This window comes from Symsagittifera roscoffensis, chromosome 7, assembly GCF_963678635.1.
Source record: "Symsagittifera roscoffensis chromosome 7, txSymRosc1.1, whole genome shotgun sequence".
NCBI classification, from domain to species: domain Eukaryota; kingdom Metazoa; phylum Xenacoelomorpha; order Acoela; family Convolutidae; genus Symsagittifera; species Symsagittifera roscoffensis.
In genome coordinates this window covers 49,939,595-49,954,203 of record NC_087068.1, presented here as the reverse complement: position 1 = coordinate 49,954,203, position 14,609 = coordinate 49,939,595, and the positions used below count along the sequence as shown (strand labels likewise).

The window sequence follows — 14,609 nt, the reverse complement described above, 5'->3', positions numbered from 1 at the left end:
TTGTCATTTGAAGAGCAAAAATTGTTAATAATTATGATAGATAGTCACCTTAAACGTATGTCACCGTAAACATGTATGAAATCTTTTATGGAAAGTCTTAGAACTAGAACGGACAACCCGTCCACCCGTAATGGCCTTAGTTTGTCTTTTTTTTTCACTTGACTACATTGTACTTGAGAATTATAAAGCAATTGATAAAACATTTCTCCTCGGAGTCAGAAAATTCTGCCAAAATAGCGGTAGAATTAGTTATTTGAAATGTCTCAATGGAAAATGTTTGAAACAAAATGACCTGTTCCTAGCATGCTTTCAAAGTCTGCTTTTCAGGTTAATTTTGAACAAAATAATCGTCTGATGTTAAGAGTAGATCATGATGTACTATGATTACAACATATTTGTTCCGTCGTCAACTTGGATCACCTCGTCTTAAGTTTGGCAGCAAATCTAGTCGAGGACTACGACCGGAGTTGACTGATGACGTCACAGCGAAGAGATGTCTGGTGGATAGGCAGTTCGAGTGGCTGAGGCCGACAGTAGAAAATGAGCTGAGCCCATTGAGTAGCTCTGCGATCACCTGGATTCAAATTGGTAAATCATTTTTAAACCTTGCGCTTTTTTTTGCTCCGACTGGTACCTGGATTCAAATTGGTAAATCATTTTTAAACCTTGCGCTTTTTTTGCTCCGACTGGTGTGTTTCCTTTTCTCCCGGTTTTGACTACCTCAAAGAAAACTCGTCGGGAGGCAAGTGAGGTAAAATTTTAGTCGCCCTATTGGTCTCCATTTGGATTCAAAAAAAATCACGAAAGACACGCGATGAGATTTATTATTCTATTAACGTAACTACAATATGAACGATATTGTAACTATTATTACCATTCATTCTTGTTTTTTTTACCTGAATTCAGTTGTCATTTCTAGTAAAAAAGCAAAAGGTAGTTTAGACAGAAAAGAAAAAATACAACTCTAAAAAATGAAAAAAAAAATACTAGTTTGTTTACTTCAATCAGTGTGTCGGACCGAGCCTTGATACGTTGAATTTAAAGCATTGTCTGTTTTATAACTATAGATTCTAAAGAATGACCTCGTTTTTTCAATTGATCTTTACATTCAAGTTTCTTAGAGTCACTGAACGTAGTGAAGACTCTTTAATAGGTCGTGGTTACTTATTTCGTTTTTTTGGAGAATTTCTTGAAAAGCTCTAATAACCACAGATATGCATTCATACATATTAGTGCATTTATGAATGCACTAAGGTATATATGCGTTTTTTGAGTTCATTTGAAATGCATCTGCTGAGAGTGACGTAAACAGCACTCTCCGAATACGAACGTGGAAATGATGCGAAAAACGTGAACGACCTCGAAAGTGGATGTTAATTATCAGATTTTCCAACGGATTCAAAGCTTAACTTATTGATCCAGTTTTCTCTAACTGAGTTGATTTTTTTTATAAAAGTGTCAATCATACGTTCGTTTTGAAATTTAAAGAGCGTTAAGGCCATGCATTTTTTTATTTTGAAGCAACTGGTAACTCTTGGTAACTCTTTCCAATAAATAATTTTGTTTACATCTTATTTGTTACAGTTTCAGTTCTTTCATAAAAAGTGTTGATCAAATGACAGTGAGTTTTGAGCTTGTATAGAGTTTGAGTTTTCCCCTCAATCGAAAAATAGGTTCGGTCCCGGCCGGAGTCACTTTTTGTTCCGATTATTGAAAATAGGGAGGAAATTTGTATTCAGGTGTGTTGTAGTTTTTTTCTGTTTTGTTTTCGTCGCAAAACAAGTACCACAAATAATCATCGGAATTTCAATCGTGATTCTTACAACAGCCTGTTTATGCTTAATTTGTATCGTGAAATTCTAGTTTACATCGATTGGAATTAGTTTTTACAGTTTGTTAAGCTTCGTTTTTTTTTAACTTTTTTTTCAGTTATATTTTTACAAAAACTGTTTTCCAATTTGCCTATTTTACTGTGACAGTCGAATATTCCCAAGTTTTAGTTTTTTTGCTCAGATCCTCTTATCACATCACGAAGAAAGAAAAACGAAACTAATCACAAAAGCTAGTTTTTGTATTTTTGACTGTTCGGAACACTCTGTGCTATATGCACTATTACCCGCTCTTCTTGTTTAAAAATTCACAATTGTTTCATGAAAACAATTAATCAGTGGTTCATTTTCTGTATGCTTATTTTTGTTGACTAGTGTTTCAAAGTGTGAACTTTTCTCTGTTTTTTAGCAATTATTACTATAAATGAAATTCATTCAGATTTATTTCAATTTGTAAATTTAGATAGTGTTTCTTCTGTTTTTTTTTGGTTGGAAATCTCTCAGGTTTATGTTATATCGGTTCAGTTGCCTCATTTATATGTCTTTTGGAGGAAGTAAATTCGTTTAGATTGGTTTAAGACATCTCTTCATCGGCTCAGCCGTCGTCTGTCCAATTAATGAATGCTTAGATAGCGCTTGATAAAAATTTGTTCAATATTGTTCTAACACTGGCAATGTTATTCCTTGATATGATTTCCTTAAAATGAACTAATCGAAACTAACGAGTTTTTGGCGACATTTTTTCATATTTTTCAACTCAGTGACTATCATCTTATTTTCTTTCCGATAGCTGCCGTGCTATTTTTGCTATATTATGTAGCGAAGCTTCGCATCCATCTTTGTTTTGATTATGCATACAAACATCATTCGTTTTAGATCAGAGTGAGCATCGCTATCTGTTAGAAGGAAACGCAGACAGTTCTATCTCTCTGTACGACTTGGAAAAAGTGAACCAACAAAAAGAACATATCAACCCTTTAGTTGTACTTTGCAATGAAGTGCAGTACAGAAAAAGTATTGTTACTCGTTCTAGTAGAGAGGAAAAAGGACTGTTTAAGTTGACTCATGGGGCCCAAACGAGGAGTGTTTCTAGAGTTCAATGGTGGCCCCTGGATAATGGAATATTCACATCGAGGTAAAATCTTCTGAAGTTGTTTGTTTGAAGTGTTAGAGCTTGATAGCCATCTGCTGTTTTGGTACCTTACAACGAATATCCCATCCTATAACTAACGGATCAAACGTTAAGGGGCTACTCAGCTTATTAACGATTTTAACTATGCGTAATTTTTGTAAAATCACTCGGTACACCGCAAAATTGATGCTCATTTGAAATGGGGAGTTCATCCTCTTTAAATCAATGGGAAGAGAAAAACATTTATGAAATCTTTGTTTTGAAGTTAAATCGGAAATTGTATTGCTATTTTTGAAAAAAATTTGCTTTTTTATAATCTACCTTTCAACGTACTTAAGAGGTTTGAATTTTACAGCTCAAAAGCTCGAACAATTTTTTTGTGTAGTTCGCACGATGGATCACTTAACATATGGGACACGAATGAACTCAGTGTTGTATGCGACCATACATCGCCCAGTAGTGGCCTAATGTATGGCCATGAAACGAACCCATCGGGCACTGGGTTGATCGCGCTGGCGACTGAAAAAGCGGGAATAGTGTTGTTCGATATGCGAAGTGGCTCCTCGTTTCACAAGATTGTGAGTAGAAATTCGACCGGGGATAGGAATTGTCCCATCATGGATGTGCATTGGAGTCCAGGCAACGAAAGGTTTGTTAACTTTTCACTGCAAAAAGGGAGAATGGAGAAATAGTTCCAATAATGGGCTGTTTTCGTGTTTCTCTCGCAGTTCAATTTTTTTTTCTCCCACATTTCAAAATTGTCTTAGTGGTCTTTTACTTTATTTTACGAGAATAACACAAATGCGAGACGCTACGATAAAAACATTGGAGTTCCAATATAGCGCCACATCTTTGTGATTTGACTTGTGGAATGGGCACCTATAGTTTGCATGTTTTTTGGTCGAAATCTGAAAAAGAGCTCTGAAAGCACACGAAGACTCGGCTGTGATTGATAATTCTGCTGGTGATCGCGAAGTTAGCCTGTGTTAAATGTGCTATCGGAGCCAGTATATGACTATATCTTTTTTAACTAGCTTAGTCCGTCAAGGCGGTAAAATCGATTCAAAAGTCAGTTCAGATACTACATTGATGTTGATTGATGTAACTTAAATCGAGCTTGAACTCGTTTTGTGTTTAGACATCTGCTGAGCTGTAGTCATGAAGACGGCCTCAAACTGTACGACATTCGTAAAGGCAAAGTTATTGTTAACTACATCAAACCACCGCACCAAAATAAAGATTCAGCCAAAGATAAACTTGCGCAGAGAAAGAAAGGCAAGAAGCAATGGGAAGACAGAATTGGAACAAACAATTGTGAACCTGTTTCATCTTTGTTTACCTCGGACGGAGGCGCTTCTGTTATTTGTTTGTGTTCAGACAGCCGATTGTTCCAGTTTGATACGCCGACAGGTAACATCTGTTTGTAAATCTTTGATAAGAGTTGGTGTTAGGGTTTTAATAGAGAGCGACAAGCCGGAAACGAATTGTTACCATGCTTTAAACTCATATGAGGATGATTTAGAATGGGTACTGTTCATTGGCTGTTACCAAATTGATGCTAGACAAATAACATCATTTCATGCTAACTAAATAAAATCGCTGTGGTTACGGAAAATGAGTATGTGCGTTTGCAAATAAGGGAGTTGGGAGCGTTTTTACACTAACGAGGATAGTATCATAGTAGTATCGATCATTTGAGTTTTAGAAGAAGAAGAAGAAGAATTTATTTATCCAAAATCATGTAGATACAAACAACAATCATCAATTTATTTCCAACTAGTGACAAACAATTGATATCGAACCATTCAAATCAGTACATGAAATCGGAAAGGATAGACGAAAGGATACGAAAGAATATGGTCGTAATGTTCTGTGCTGCTTGCACAGCAATCGGCTATCAATGTTCGCATTTTTTGAGAGTTCAGTGTTTTATTCAAACTTTGTATTATTCGGGATGAGTGGGCAAATAGTTGATAACTTAAGCTTTATTACCTAGTTTTTATCATTAAAGGTAAAAGCAATACATTAGAAGATTAGAAGTTGCAATGGTTTTTGGCCGGGATATTTTTATAGAACATTCTTAGCTACTTAAGAAGTAGTAGTAGTAGTAGAATAGGCTTCAGAGCATTAGCTCTAGGGAATTTCACCCCTTTTACAGTCCATGTTTTATCTCAGTTTGTTGTAAACATTGCAGTTTCCACATCTGCATAAGAGTTTCCATGTACATTTGTTGACTTCACTGTACATTTTTTTGAAGTATTTCTGGTATATGTAGGTCAGAGTCAATTTGCTTGGTCTAAGGCTAAAAGTTAGGCAGGCTCGGATAAGACAGTTGTATAGATGTTTCACTCGTCTGAAAAAATAGTCGTCCGTTCTTTGCAAGCGGCTTTTTGGGATTTGAAATTCGCCTCTTGATGACTGTCGGGTGATTTCGCATGATTCAGATGGTTTTCGTTCTATTTCTACATCGTAACGATTTTCAAGCAGGGCTATTAGTATTAAAATGTCGTGCATTTCCATGTATAGGTTCAAAGGAAGAAGGTGCAGGTCCTTCAGTCTTTCAGTATAAGTTTTGCTTGTTCCCAAAATCCATTTTGTTGCTAACTTTTGAACTCGTTCGAGTTGTTCCATGTTCGATCTGCTAGGAGTCCATGCTTGGGATGCGTATGTTACAATGGGTACTACATACCCAGTATATGCGTTAAGCCTCGTGGTCACACTGCTTTTCATAGTCAGACTTCGTTTAATCTGGAAGAGAGCACTAATTGCTTTGGATGTCCGACGAGAGCAGTTTTCGTTCCATGTGAGCTTGTTGGACACAATCAGTCCTAGGTCACGCTGTGAGTTTACTAAGGAAAGATTTTTGTTCAGGAGACTAGCTTTTAAATCACCTTTGATGCCGAGGAGCGTTGATTTTTTGATGTTGGGTTGCATTTTGTTTTCATGTAGCCATTTCTCTATTTTCAGAGTTGCAGTGTCAAGGGAAGTTTGATTTAGTAGAATGGCCTTAAAGTCATCTGCGTACCCAAAACTGTCTGTGTCATTCATGGTTTCAGGTAGATCGTTTATGAAAAGTAAGAACAGCAGCGGTCCCAGAATTGAACCTTGCGGAACTCCACTGGTGACTTCTTTTAGGGTTGAGCTACAGTCTTCAATCTTAACGCATTGCTTTCTGTTGTTGAGGTATGAATATATCAGTGACAGCAATTTCCAGCCAATTCCAAAAATTTTGATCTTCGTAAGCAGAATATCATGAGGTACAGTGTCGAATGCCTTGGCAAAATCCAAGTATAGAACTGCAAGTTCTTGTACACCCTGTTGATCATTCAATTCGTATATTCGGTCAAGAAATAGAAGAAGTTGAATTGTGGCGGATCTACGCTTTCGAAATCCATGTTGACTTTCATGTAATCTGAATTTCACTTTAGTATAGAGTTTGTCAAATATTTTTTTTTCAAGCAATTTTGAGCAGCAGCAGAGTAGCCTGATTGGTCTATAGCAACTGACATCGGTTTTACTTCCTTCCTTGAAAACAGGGGTTACTTCAATAATTTTCCATATTTCAGGAAAAATTCCTTTGTTAAGGCATGTTTGAAATATAAGGGTAACTGATTTGCTTAGAGTTTTGTGACATGATTTCAAAACGAGATTGCCAATGTTGTCGTGTCCCATTGATTTATTGACATTAAGTTGCCTCATTATTTCGCTAACTTGACTTTGGTCAACAATAAATCTATTCAGCTCACTTTTTGGAAAGAGGATACCGGTTTGATGTTCTTTTGTGCCAAACACGCTGACGAAATAGTCATTGAATAATTCACATTTTTCTCTTTCATTTGATGATTCAGTGTTTCCGTCTTTGACCGTCGAAGGAATTGTTGGGGTCTTGCGTATGCGTTTAAGGTATTTTTGAATTTTGCTGAAAGTTCTTCCTTCTAGGACGGTTTTTTCATATTCCGCTAGGTCATCTTCGGAAAACCTTTGAATATCTTTTTCAAGTTTTTTGATTCTTTTCATTGTTTGAAGTTTTTTGATGAGGTGGGAGGTGGCTGGCGTGATCCAGGGTTGTAACCTTGATCGATGCTCAGTTATTCTAGGTACAAACTTTTCGATTTTTTTTCCCACAGCCATTCGTACCATTGTCGGATAATTTCGTTCACGTTACTGTAGCAGTATGGGATAAACGGTTCAGTTTCTATTGAAGAATTTAAGCTGTCCCAGTCTGCTCGTTTGAAAGCATATCGATGATTTGTTATTTTTGGAAGGTTAATGCAGCTAAAGGCGGCAATTGTGGTGTAGAGTGGTTTGTGGTCAGAGAACTGACTAGTTAGTTTATCTCGAATATTCCTGTCGATTTGACATTGTGAAAATAATTCTGGATTGTCGCAAAGCAGCACGTCTAGTTGATTTGGTGCATGTTGTGAAAGATTTAGTTCAACTATTTTGTCCAGTAGTTGACTCTCGTATATGTCAGATGAGGAGAGTGCTTCCCAGTATGTTTGTGGGAAGTTGCTGTCACCGGTGAGTATTAAGTCACAGAGGTCATTTTTGTTGTCTAGTTTGAGATTTGCCATTTCATTCATCAAAGTTAAGAAACTTTCAGTGGACCATTGGTAGGTGCTAGGAGTGGGTGCATTATAAACACAGCTTAAGATAATTGATCTTTTATTGGAATGTATTTCTATGATGAGATAATCAGACTTGAGACTCTCAATGGAATGTAAGTCATGTGAGATTTCATTTTTGATGGCAATGAGTACACCAGGGTGCTTTGTTTTTCTGTTATCTGATGTTTCTTGGTCATTGCGATATACTTGATAGTTCTCTAGGAAGAGCGAGGCAGTTGTTACGTCTTTTGTGAGCCAGGTTTCACAGAGACAGATAATATCGTATTCTTGAGTTTGCTATTGCGTTTGTATTTCATTCTCCTGTTTATATCCAGGATACTTCTGGTGTTGAATGTCAACATTTTCATCGGTCTTAGTCATCCGGTAATGGCAACATCACCAGCTTGGTCTGCATTATTATCGGTTTCCTGGGAAGTTTTACTTTCTTCATAAACAATCCATTTTTCGTTTTCTTTCAATTCTAGTTTAAGATTTCTGATTTTTATCTTGCTCGGGTCGTGATTTTTGCTATCAGTTTCCTCCTTTTCTTGAGACAATTGTTTTCCTTTTCGGCATCCGCCTTGGATAACTCGGGACTGATGAAGACCCGAAGTTCCGAGAAGTCTTTTAGTTTGGAAGTCGATTTTAGGATCAAATTTTTACTTATGCTACTCTCGGCGTTGAACAGCAGGGTACGAGGCCCCTTATCGGGATTGAATTTTCCAATCCGAGTTGCCTTGGATAATTTTCTGTCGTCAATTTGGAGGAATGCAAGTATTCTGTCGATTGTCCCCAGATCTTCTTGCATTCGTTCAATGTCGCTTTTTTCTTTGCTTTCGGGAACACCTCGTATTCGGATACCAAGTTGAGCTTTTGGTACAGTTGGCGAATTAACCACTCTTCCTGGGTTTACGTTTCCCACGGCTGCTCGGAAATTGTTGCGTTTTTCTTTAAGTGTTTTCATATCGGCTTGTACTTGAGTGATGACAGTGCTGGATTGCTCCATTTTTTCGGTGAGAACCTTCATTTGTAGTTGCAGGTTATCAAGTTGTTCGTCAAGTTTGTTACTTGTTGTAGTTTTGTTTTTGACAAGATCGTCACGTTTGGGTTTGCAGTCATTGCAGATGTGGAGGAGGTTATCATTCAGTTTGATGAGGACTTTGACTTCATCGTAAGTGAGCATAGTGCATTCAGGGGATAGATGTAGGACCTTGTCACATGTATAACATGAGAACTTAGGTCCCATTTTGAGTTTTCTGTTACAGCTGTTGCAGTTTTCTCGCATTTTGATTAATGTTCGCTTGTAGTTTTTAAGGGTGTTTTCTTGAGATGATATGATATACTTATAGAACAAATACTAGATCGAAGTAGTAATAGAGATAGAGCTAGAGTCTAAGACCTGGACAACAAAGTCCAGTTCTTAGTCAGGGGATATAAGACCGGGACAACAAAGTCCAGTTCTTAAATTGGGGAGAAAAGACCGGGACAATGAAGTCCAGTTCTTAAGAGGATATATTAAAGTACCAACGTAAAGACCGGGACAACGTAAACACCACGGTCGCTGATTACGTATTTTCGCAATTGGTCAGCTAGTTGGATGAGTTCCTGATCGTCACTGTTCTTCGGGTGAAGGGCGTGATATAGAGAACTTGCACCAATAATGTGGATCATTGAAATATGAGGCAACCCCGGCTACCTCGTAGAAACATATGACCTGAAACTATTTGAATAACGATTGAGTTTTTGTTCTGAGGGGAAAGGAATTTAGTATTAGGTAGTTTTTTTCACACAAAGTCATTAACACAATCAGTGAATTGTATCGTTCCGAAATCACTCCTATCGATGTAGGACTGCATAAAAAAATGAAAAGTTTTTGCTGTGTTATGAAATAATAGCCTGGGTTTTGTAATTTTCAAACCAATTAAAAAGCGTTGAGTTCATGAATTTACTCTGCACGGACGCCCGTGAAGAGATTACATATTTTAAAATGTCAATGAACATAGTTATAAAGGTCGTTGTGATTTTTTCGCTTTGATAATGCTCGAAAAATGTGAATGGTTTTTAGTTTCAAAAATGGACGCTTGTTTTTACAATTTCCCCGGAGATCCAGTTTTCTCTTACTTATTGATCCATTTTTCTCTATTTGGTTTATTTTTTGAATAATTTTTCAGTCTTAAAATAATTTTGAAATTCGAAGAGCTGTGATGTGATATGTTTTTATTGACGAAATTTAAATCACAATAAAAAAAGTCCGTCCTTTTTCGGTTTCCCTGTGTTCATTGACATTTTCTCTAGTAAGTATTACCTATGTTGTTTCTTTAACTATGTGATTCCGGAACAAGAAGTTTTGTGGTTTTTTGCCTTTTCTTTCTTTCACTTGTTTGCGATGTGCAGCGTCGATTCTGTGTCAATTTTTTGTAAGCTTTAGCTGCTTATATCAACATTAACACATTCAAACTCTTTCAAGCTGTCTGTTTTTTCTATCAATAGTAACCTTTAGGCTGTTTGTTTTTGTTTCAGGAAAATTGCGTGACGTCGCCGTTCTTCCGGCACCAACGGTACCTAGTCACTTTGCTTACAAATTGTCAACCTCTCGGATCTTTCCATCGAGTTCTGTTTTCATCCCGAATGGATCCAGTTCTCTATTCAAATACAACATCCGGACAAGTTCTGTGGAAAAACTGGTGAATGCCCATTTCAAAGGGGTTTTGTGCTCTGAAGTTGACGATTCGTCAATGAGGTTGTTTAGCGGGTCGGCGAAAGGTGCCCAGCTTATTACTTGGAAGAGTGTTCAAAAGGAGAGTCTAATTTTGAACGAAAATGAAGATCTTAGTGATTGGGATACTTAGTGCTTAGAACACTTGTCTGGTTATTCTTCGTCGATTATGTTAGAATATGTCAAAACCTATTTAAAGATTGAAGTTTTTTTCATAGTCATCGACAGAGTGAGCAAATTTGGCGAATGCGTAAAATATAATAATTATTTGCCATATAAAGCTTTGAAAAATAGAAGAGCTTGGTATAATCTTGAATTGTGTAGGGATAAATTTTTTGAAAGTAATGAACGCAGTGAATACTCTTAATATAGGTCTTGGTGATTTTTACTTAGTGATACTTATTGAAAAATTTACTTATTGATCCAGTTTCTCAAATCGGGTTAATTTTATCAAACAAGCAAATTGTTCGTATAATACAAATGGCTTCAAGGGCATATATTTTTTCTTTAAAATTCAAAAGTTGAAGTTTTTTTTCAAAAAAACAAGTCATTTTGTCTATTTCCTTGGGTTCATTACTTTTCCGACTGTCAGTTGGCTAAATTTTCTCGGTACACCAGCTTAAAAAATCACTAAAATTGCATGTACTGAATTTTCATATTGAACACTTATTTCATAAAGCGCTAATGATTACTTAATTTTTGAGCCTTTAGCTAGAATGTGTGGGTTAGCAGAAGTTTTTTTCCTTTGTATGGGATGTGGAATTGGTTACTAAAACACCGGTAAACGCTAAATCGTTTTTTGCTAATCTGAACTTCGCTTCGCGACCGCTACATACTGTCGCTAACCGATATAGCTAGTGCTAATGACATCTATCTTGAAAAAATCATGAACTAGACCCGCTGAAAAATTTAATTTGTGATCTAACTTTTGAATTAACTGGAGTGCTATTTTTTTCAACCAACTCATCAAATTTTACTAAAAAGTGAACGGAACGGGCTCAATTTTCAAAAAATTTTCCTTGCATTTGTTACACTGATTAGTTTTCATTAGAGTGTAACTTTTCTTTCTTTATCTTATTTAGAATACTGAACGTAGTGAAGACTATATAGGTCTCGCTGATTTTTTTTCAGATAAAGTCTTAAAAGTCTCTAATAACTAAAGATGTGCTTTCATACATATTGATGATTTATGAATGCATTTAGGTTTATATACCCTTTTTGAGTTCAATTGAAATTAATCTGCTGATAGTGACGTAAACAGCACTCTCCGAATACGAACGTGGAAATGACTCGAAAAAAAAACGTGGACGTTTTCTAGTTTCGAAAGTGGAATTTAATTTTTAAATATCCAGCGGAATAATAGTTTTAACTATTGATCCAGTTTTCTCTAGTTGAGTTCTTGTTATCGAAAAAGCGCCAATCATAAATTGTTCTAGAAATTCGAAGAGCTTAAAAGGCGTCTAATTTTTTCTTTGAAATTCGAAAGTTGAGATTTTTTCAAGAAAGTCAGTTTTTTTTTGCGTTCATTACTCTTTTCCAAGCTTCGATTGGCTATGGTTCAGATCATGTTCAATTACATCAAATGAAAAATTTAATTAGCATATTCAGAGAAGTAAATTTGAAAAGCAAATGGTAACAAGGAAACCAGTGTGCTGTGCAAAGAGATTCGCTTCGCACAGAACATGGGTTACCTTGTTACCATTTGCGCTTCAAATTTATTTATTCTTAATATAAAAGTTGAATTTGTTTTTTGATGTAATTAAATATCATCGGAATAAGATGAAGAAAGAAAAGTTACATGCTACAGGCAAAGATGCTAAAACGATAGCAAAAATTTTTTGGAAACTAAATAGTTCAACTAATGCACGGGAACTGTTTATAAATTTTCGCCCGTTTCGTGTATGCTGTAAGTGAAATTTGACCACCACAGTTTCCGAAGAAGCTTTGTATTCGTCAAGAAAGCAATTTAAGAACATCATAAAGTTTTTTTGTTAGTTTTCACGTTCGACATTATTTTTTAAGTAAATTGCGACTGATTTAGATGACAAACTGCAAAAAAAAAGAAGCATTGTAGCTAAATTACCATTAAGACTGTTGTAGTAAAATTTAAATGGTAGTGGGGATGTAAGACGCTCAATTTTTAGCCACTTAGTTTCAATCTGAAAATCGGAAATATGCAGACAAGTTTCGGAGCTTTCTTTGAGCTAGTCAATCGGGCATTTTGTGCTGCCGTTGTCGCATCTCTGAGTGTATTTTTTCTAATTTGTAACTTGATCAGAGCATATTTAATCTAATTGCAAAAAAAATGCAGTTGTCATATTTAGAACAAATAAATTTGGAAAACAAATGGTTATAGGGAGCGCCAGTAGCTGTGCAAGTAGTACAGAATGTTCTGATCTCCATGGTTTGAGGAAAAAATTCAAACATCAAGAATACGATATAAGTTTTTTCTTTTCCGGAATTTTTTGATCAATAAAATTTTCTTGGAAATTTTCTCAGGTAAATGTTTATGAGTTTGAAAGATTCATAATCTAAAAAAATATCTTGTGAAGATGTACAACTGTCAATGAACGTAGGGAAGGCACTTATACAGGTAGTGATGTTTTTTTTTTTTTCGTTTTTAGAAATTGTTCACGCTCAGTTGATTTTTTTCGCTGTTTGGTTGTTTTTCTCAGTTCAATTGAAGTTTATTTGCTATAAGGAAGTCAAATTACGCTTTCCAATTATTTATGTGTAAAGGGCGCAAAACGTCAATGACCTAAGTTTCGAAAGTAGATTTTAAACCTTGTCATGAATAACCTAATCATCCAGTTTTCTCCAATTGGGTTAATATTAAAGGTCTATCAATCATAAAAGGTTCTTGAAATTCAGAGAGCTTTCACGTGATCTAATTTTTTTGCCGAAAGTTTCCTAGATTTTCCTCAGTTTATTCCCACTTTTCAAATGGCTGTTTCTAGAACCAATTGAGAGATTTTTCAGGCACGTGAAAGAATTGCTTCCTCTAGCTCGAGGTTCAAATTTCAATGCTTGTTGAAAGCTCAATTTATGAGGAACATTCCAAAAACAGCAATTTGCAACCCTATAAGTATAGTTTTTCAGAATATACAGTTTTTTCATAAATATCTTGAGTAAAAGGATAGGTTACTTTGGTTATTTAAGGTTTCGGTAACCCAAAGCTAATCTGAAAATTGATAGAAATTTATACGGAGCTAACTTTGCTTTAAAAATTAGACAGACAAAGAAAGAATTAGGGAGGGATCAAACAAGAAGCGGGATCAAAAGAAGCTCAGTTTAGTTTTCAAAATAATGATTTGTTGAAAATATGATTAGTTGGACAAAGGAAATTTTTTTTTTGAAAAATTAACAGATATTTGTGCAAAGAGTTTGTAAAGTATTTGCTAATAGAGCAGCGGATGAAATCAAAAAAAGAAATAGAAACATCAGAATTAGGATTTTCATGAGGGGTCTGCGGATTTTCAAAAAAACGTTCCGAATTTTTGTCGCCTTTTTAGATCGAGCAAATTGATTTTCCGAGCTCTCACATCACTAAAACTACCCCCTTTTGTCCAAGAAATTGCCTTTTTTGGCGCGTGCTCCCTATTTTACGGTCAGTCAGTCAAAAGTGGGAATCTTAAAATAGTCTCCCTGCTAAAAGGCCTCCGCCCCAAGGCATCAGTTAATGTACTTTACTGAAATTTCTAAAATTTGTTTTACCTAGTTACACTTTCAATTAGCTAGCACAGTAGCGGATTTAGGGGGAAGGCGAATCCAACCCAATTTTTACCCCTAAGTTTGGGGGGGGGTATTAACGCGTTTTAAAGTTCGAATTCAGTTCGTTTTGTCTGGCTGATTTATACAGTGCTGATTTAAATTATCCGGACAAAACGAACAAAACTTGAATTTTCAAACGCGTTTTTCTCAAATTGGGTTAAGATTAGACAAAAAAATGAGTAGAACAAAAGTTGCTTAGAATTTCATTAGAATTAATATGGTATATTTTTTTCTCCAAAATTCTCAACCAAAATTTTACCCCAAAAGTGGTTAATTTTGGCTTTTTTCAATTGATCAAAAATTACGCTGAAACTACTTTGTTAATTGATAAGAAAACTATATTTCCAAGAAACCCCTTAAGCAGCCCAAAAAATTTTAAGAAAAATTTAATCTCCAAAAACCAGTATAAGAGAAAAATTTTTTACTTGATAGTCAATAAATGTGATTTTTACTTTATAACCCAGAATTTCTGTTTAAAAACAAATTTTAAACACTTTGCGCAAATTTTTGGAGATTTAACCCTGCTTAAATTTTGTTAGACTGTGTAAGGGGCT

General features: G+C 35.6%; 1 protein-coding gene across 1 annotated transcript; it reads left to right on the top strand.

Moving 5' to 3' along the window:
* Positions 1-331: 331 nt before the first annotated feature.
* On the top strand, positions 332-10,656 carry LOC134851261 (DNA excision repair protein ERCC-8-like). The gene is made up of 5 exons (XM_063867262.1): positions 332-588; positions 2,706-2,964; positions 3,347-3,610; positions 4,100-4,371; positions 10,089-10,656. Exons 1-5 carry the CDS (start codon positions 381-383, stop codon positions 10,415-10,417), a joined length of 1,332 nt encoding a protein of 443 aa, XP_063723332.1. The 5' UTR covers positions 332-380; the 3' UTR covers positions 10,418-10,656.
* Positions 10,657-14,609: the final 3,953 nt, after the last annotated feature.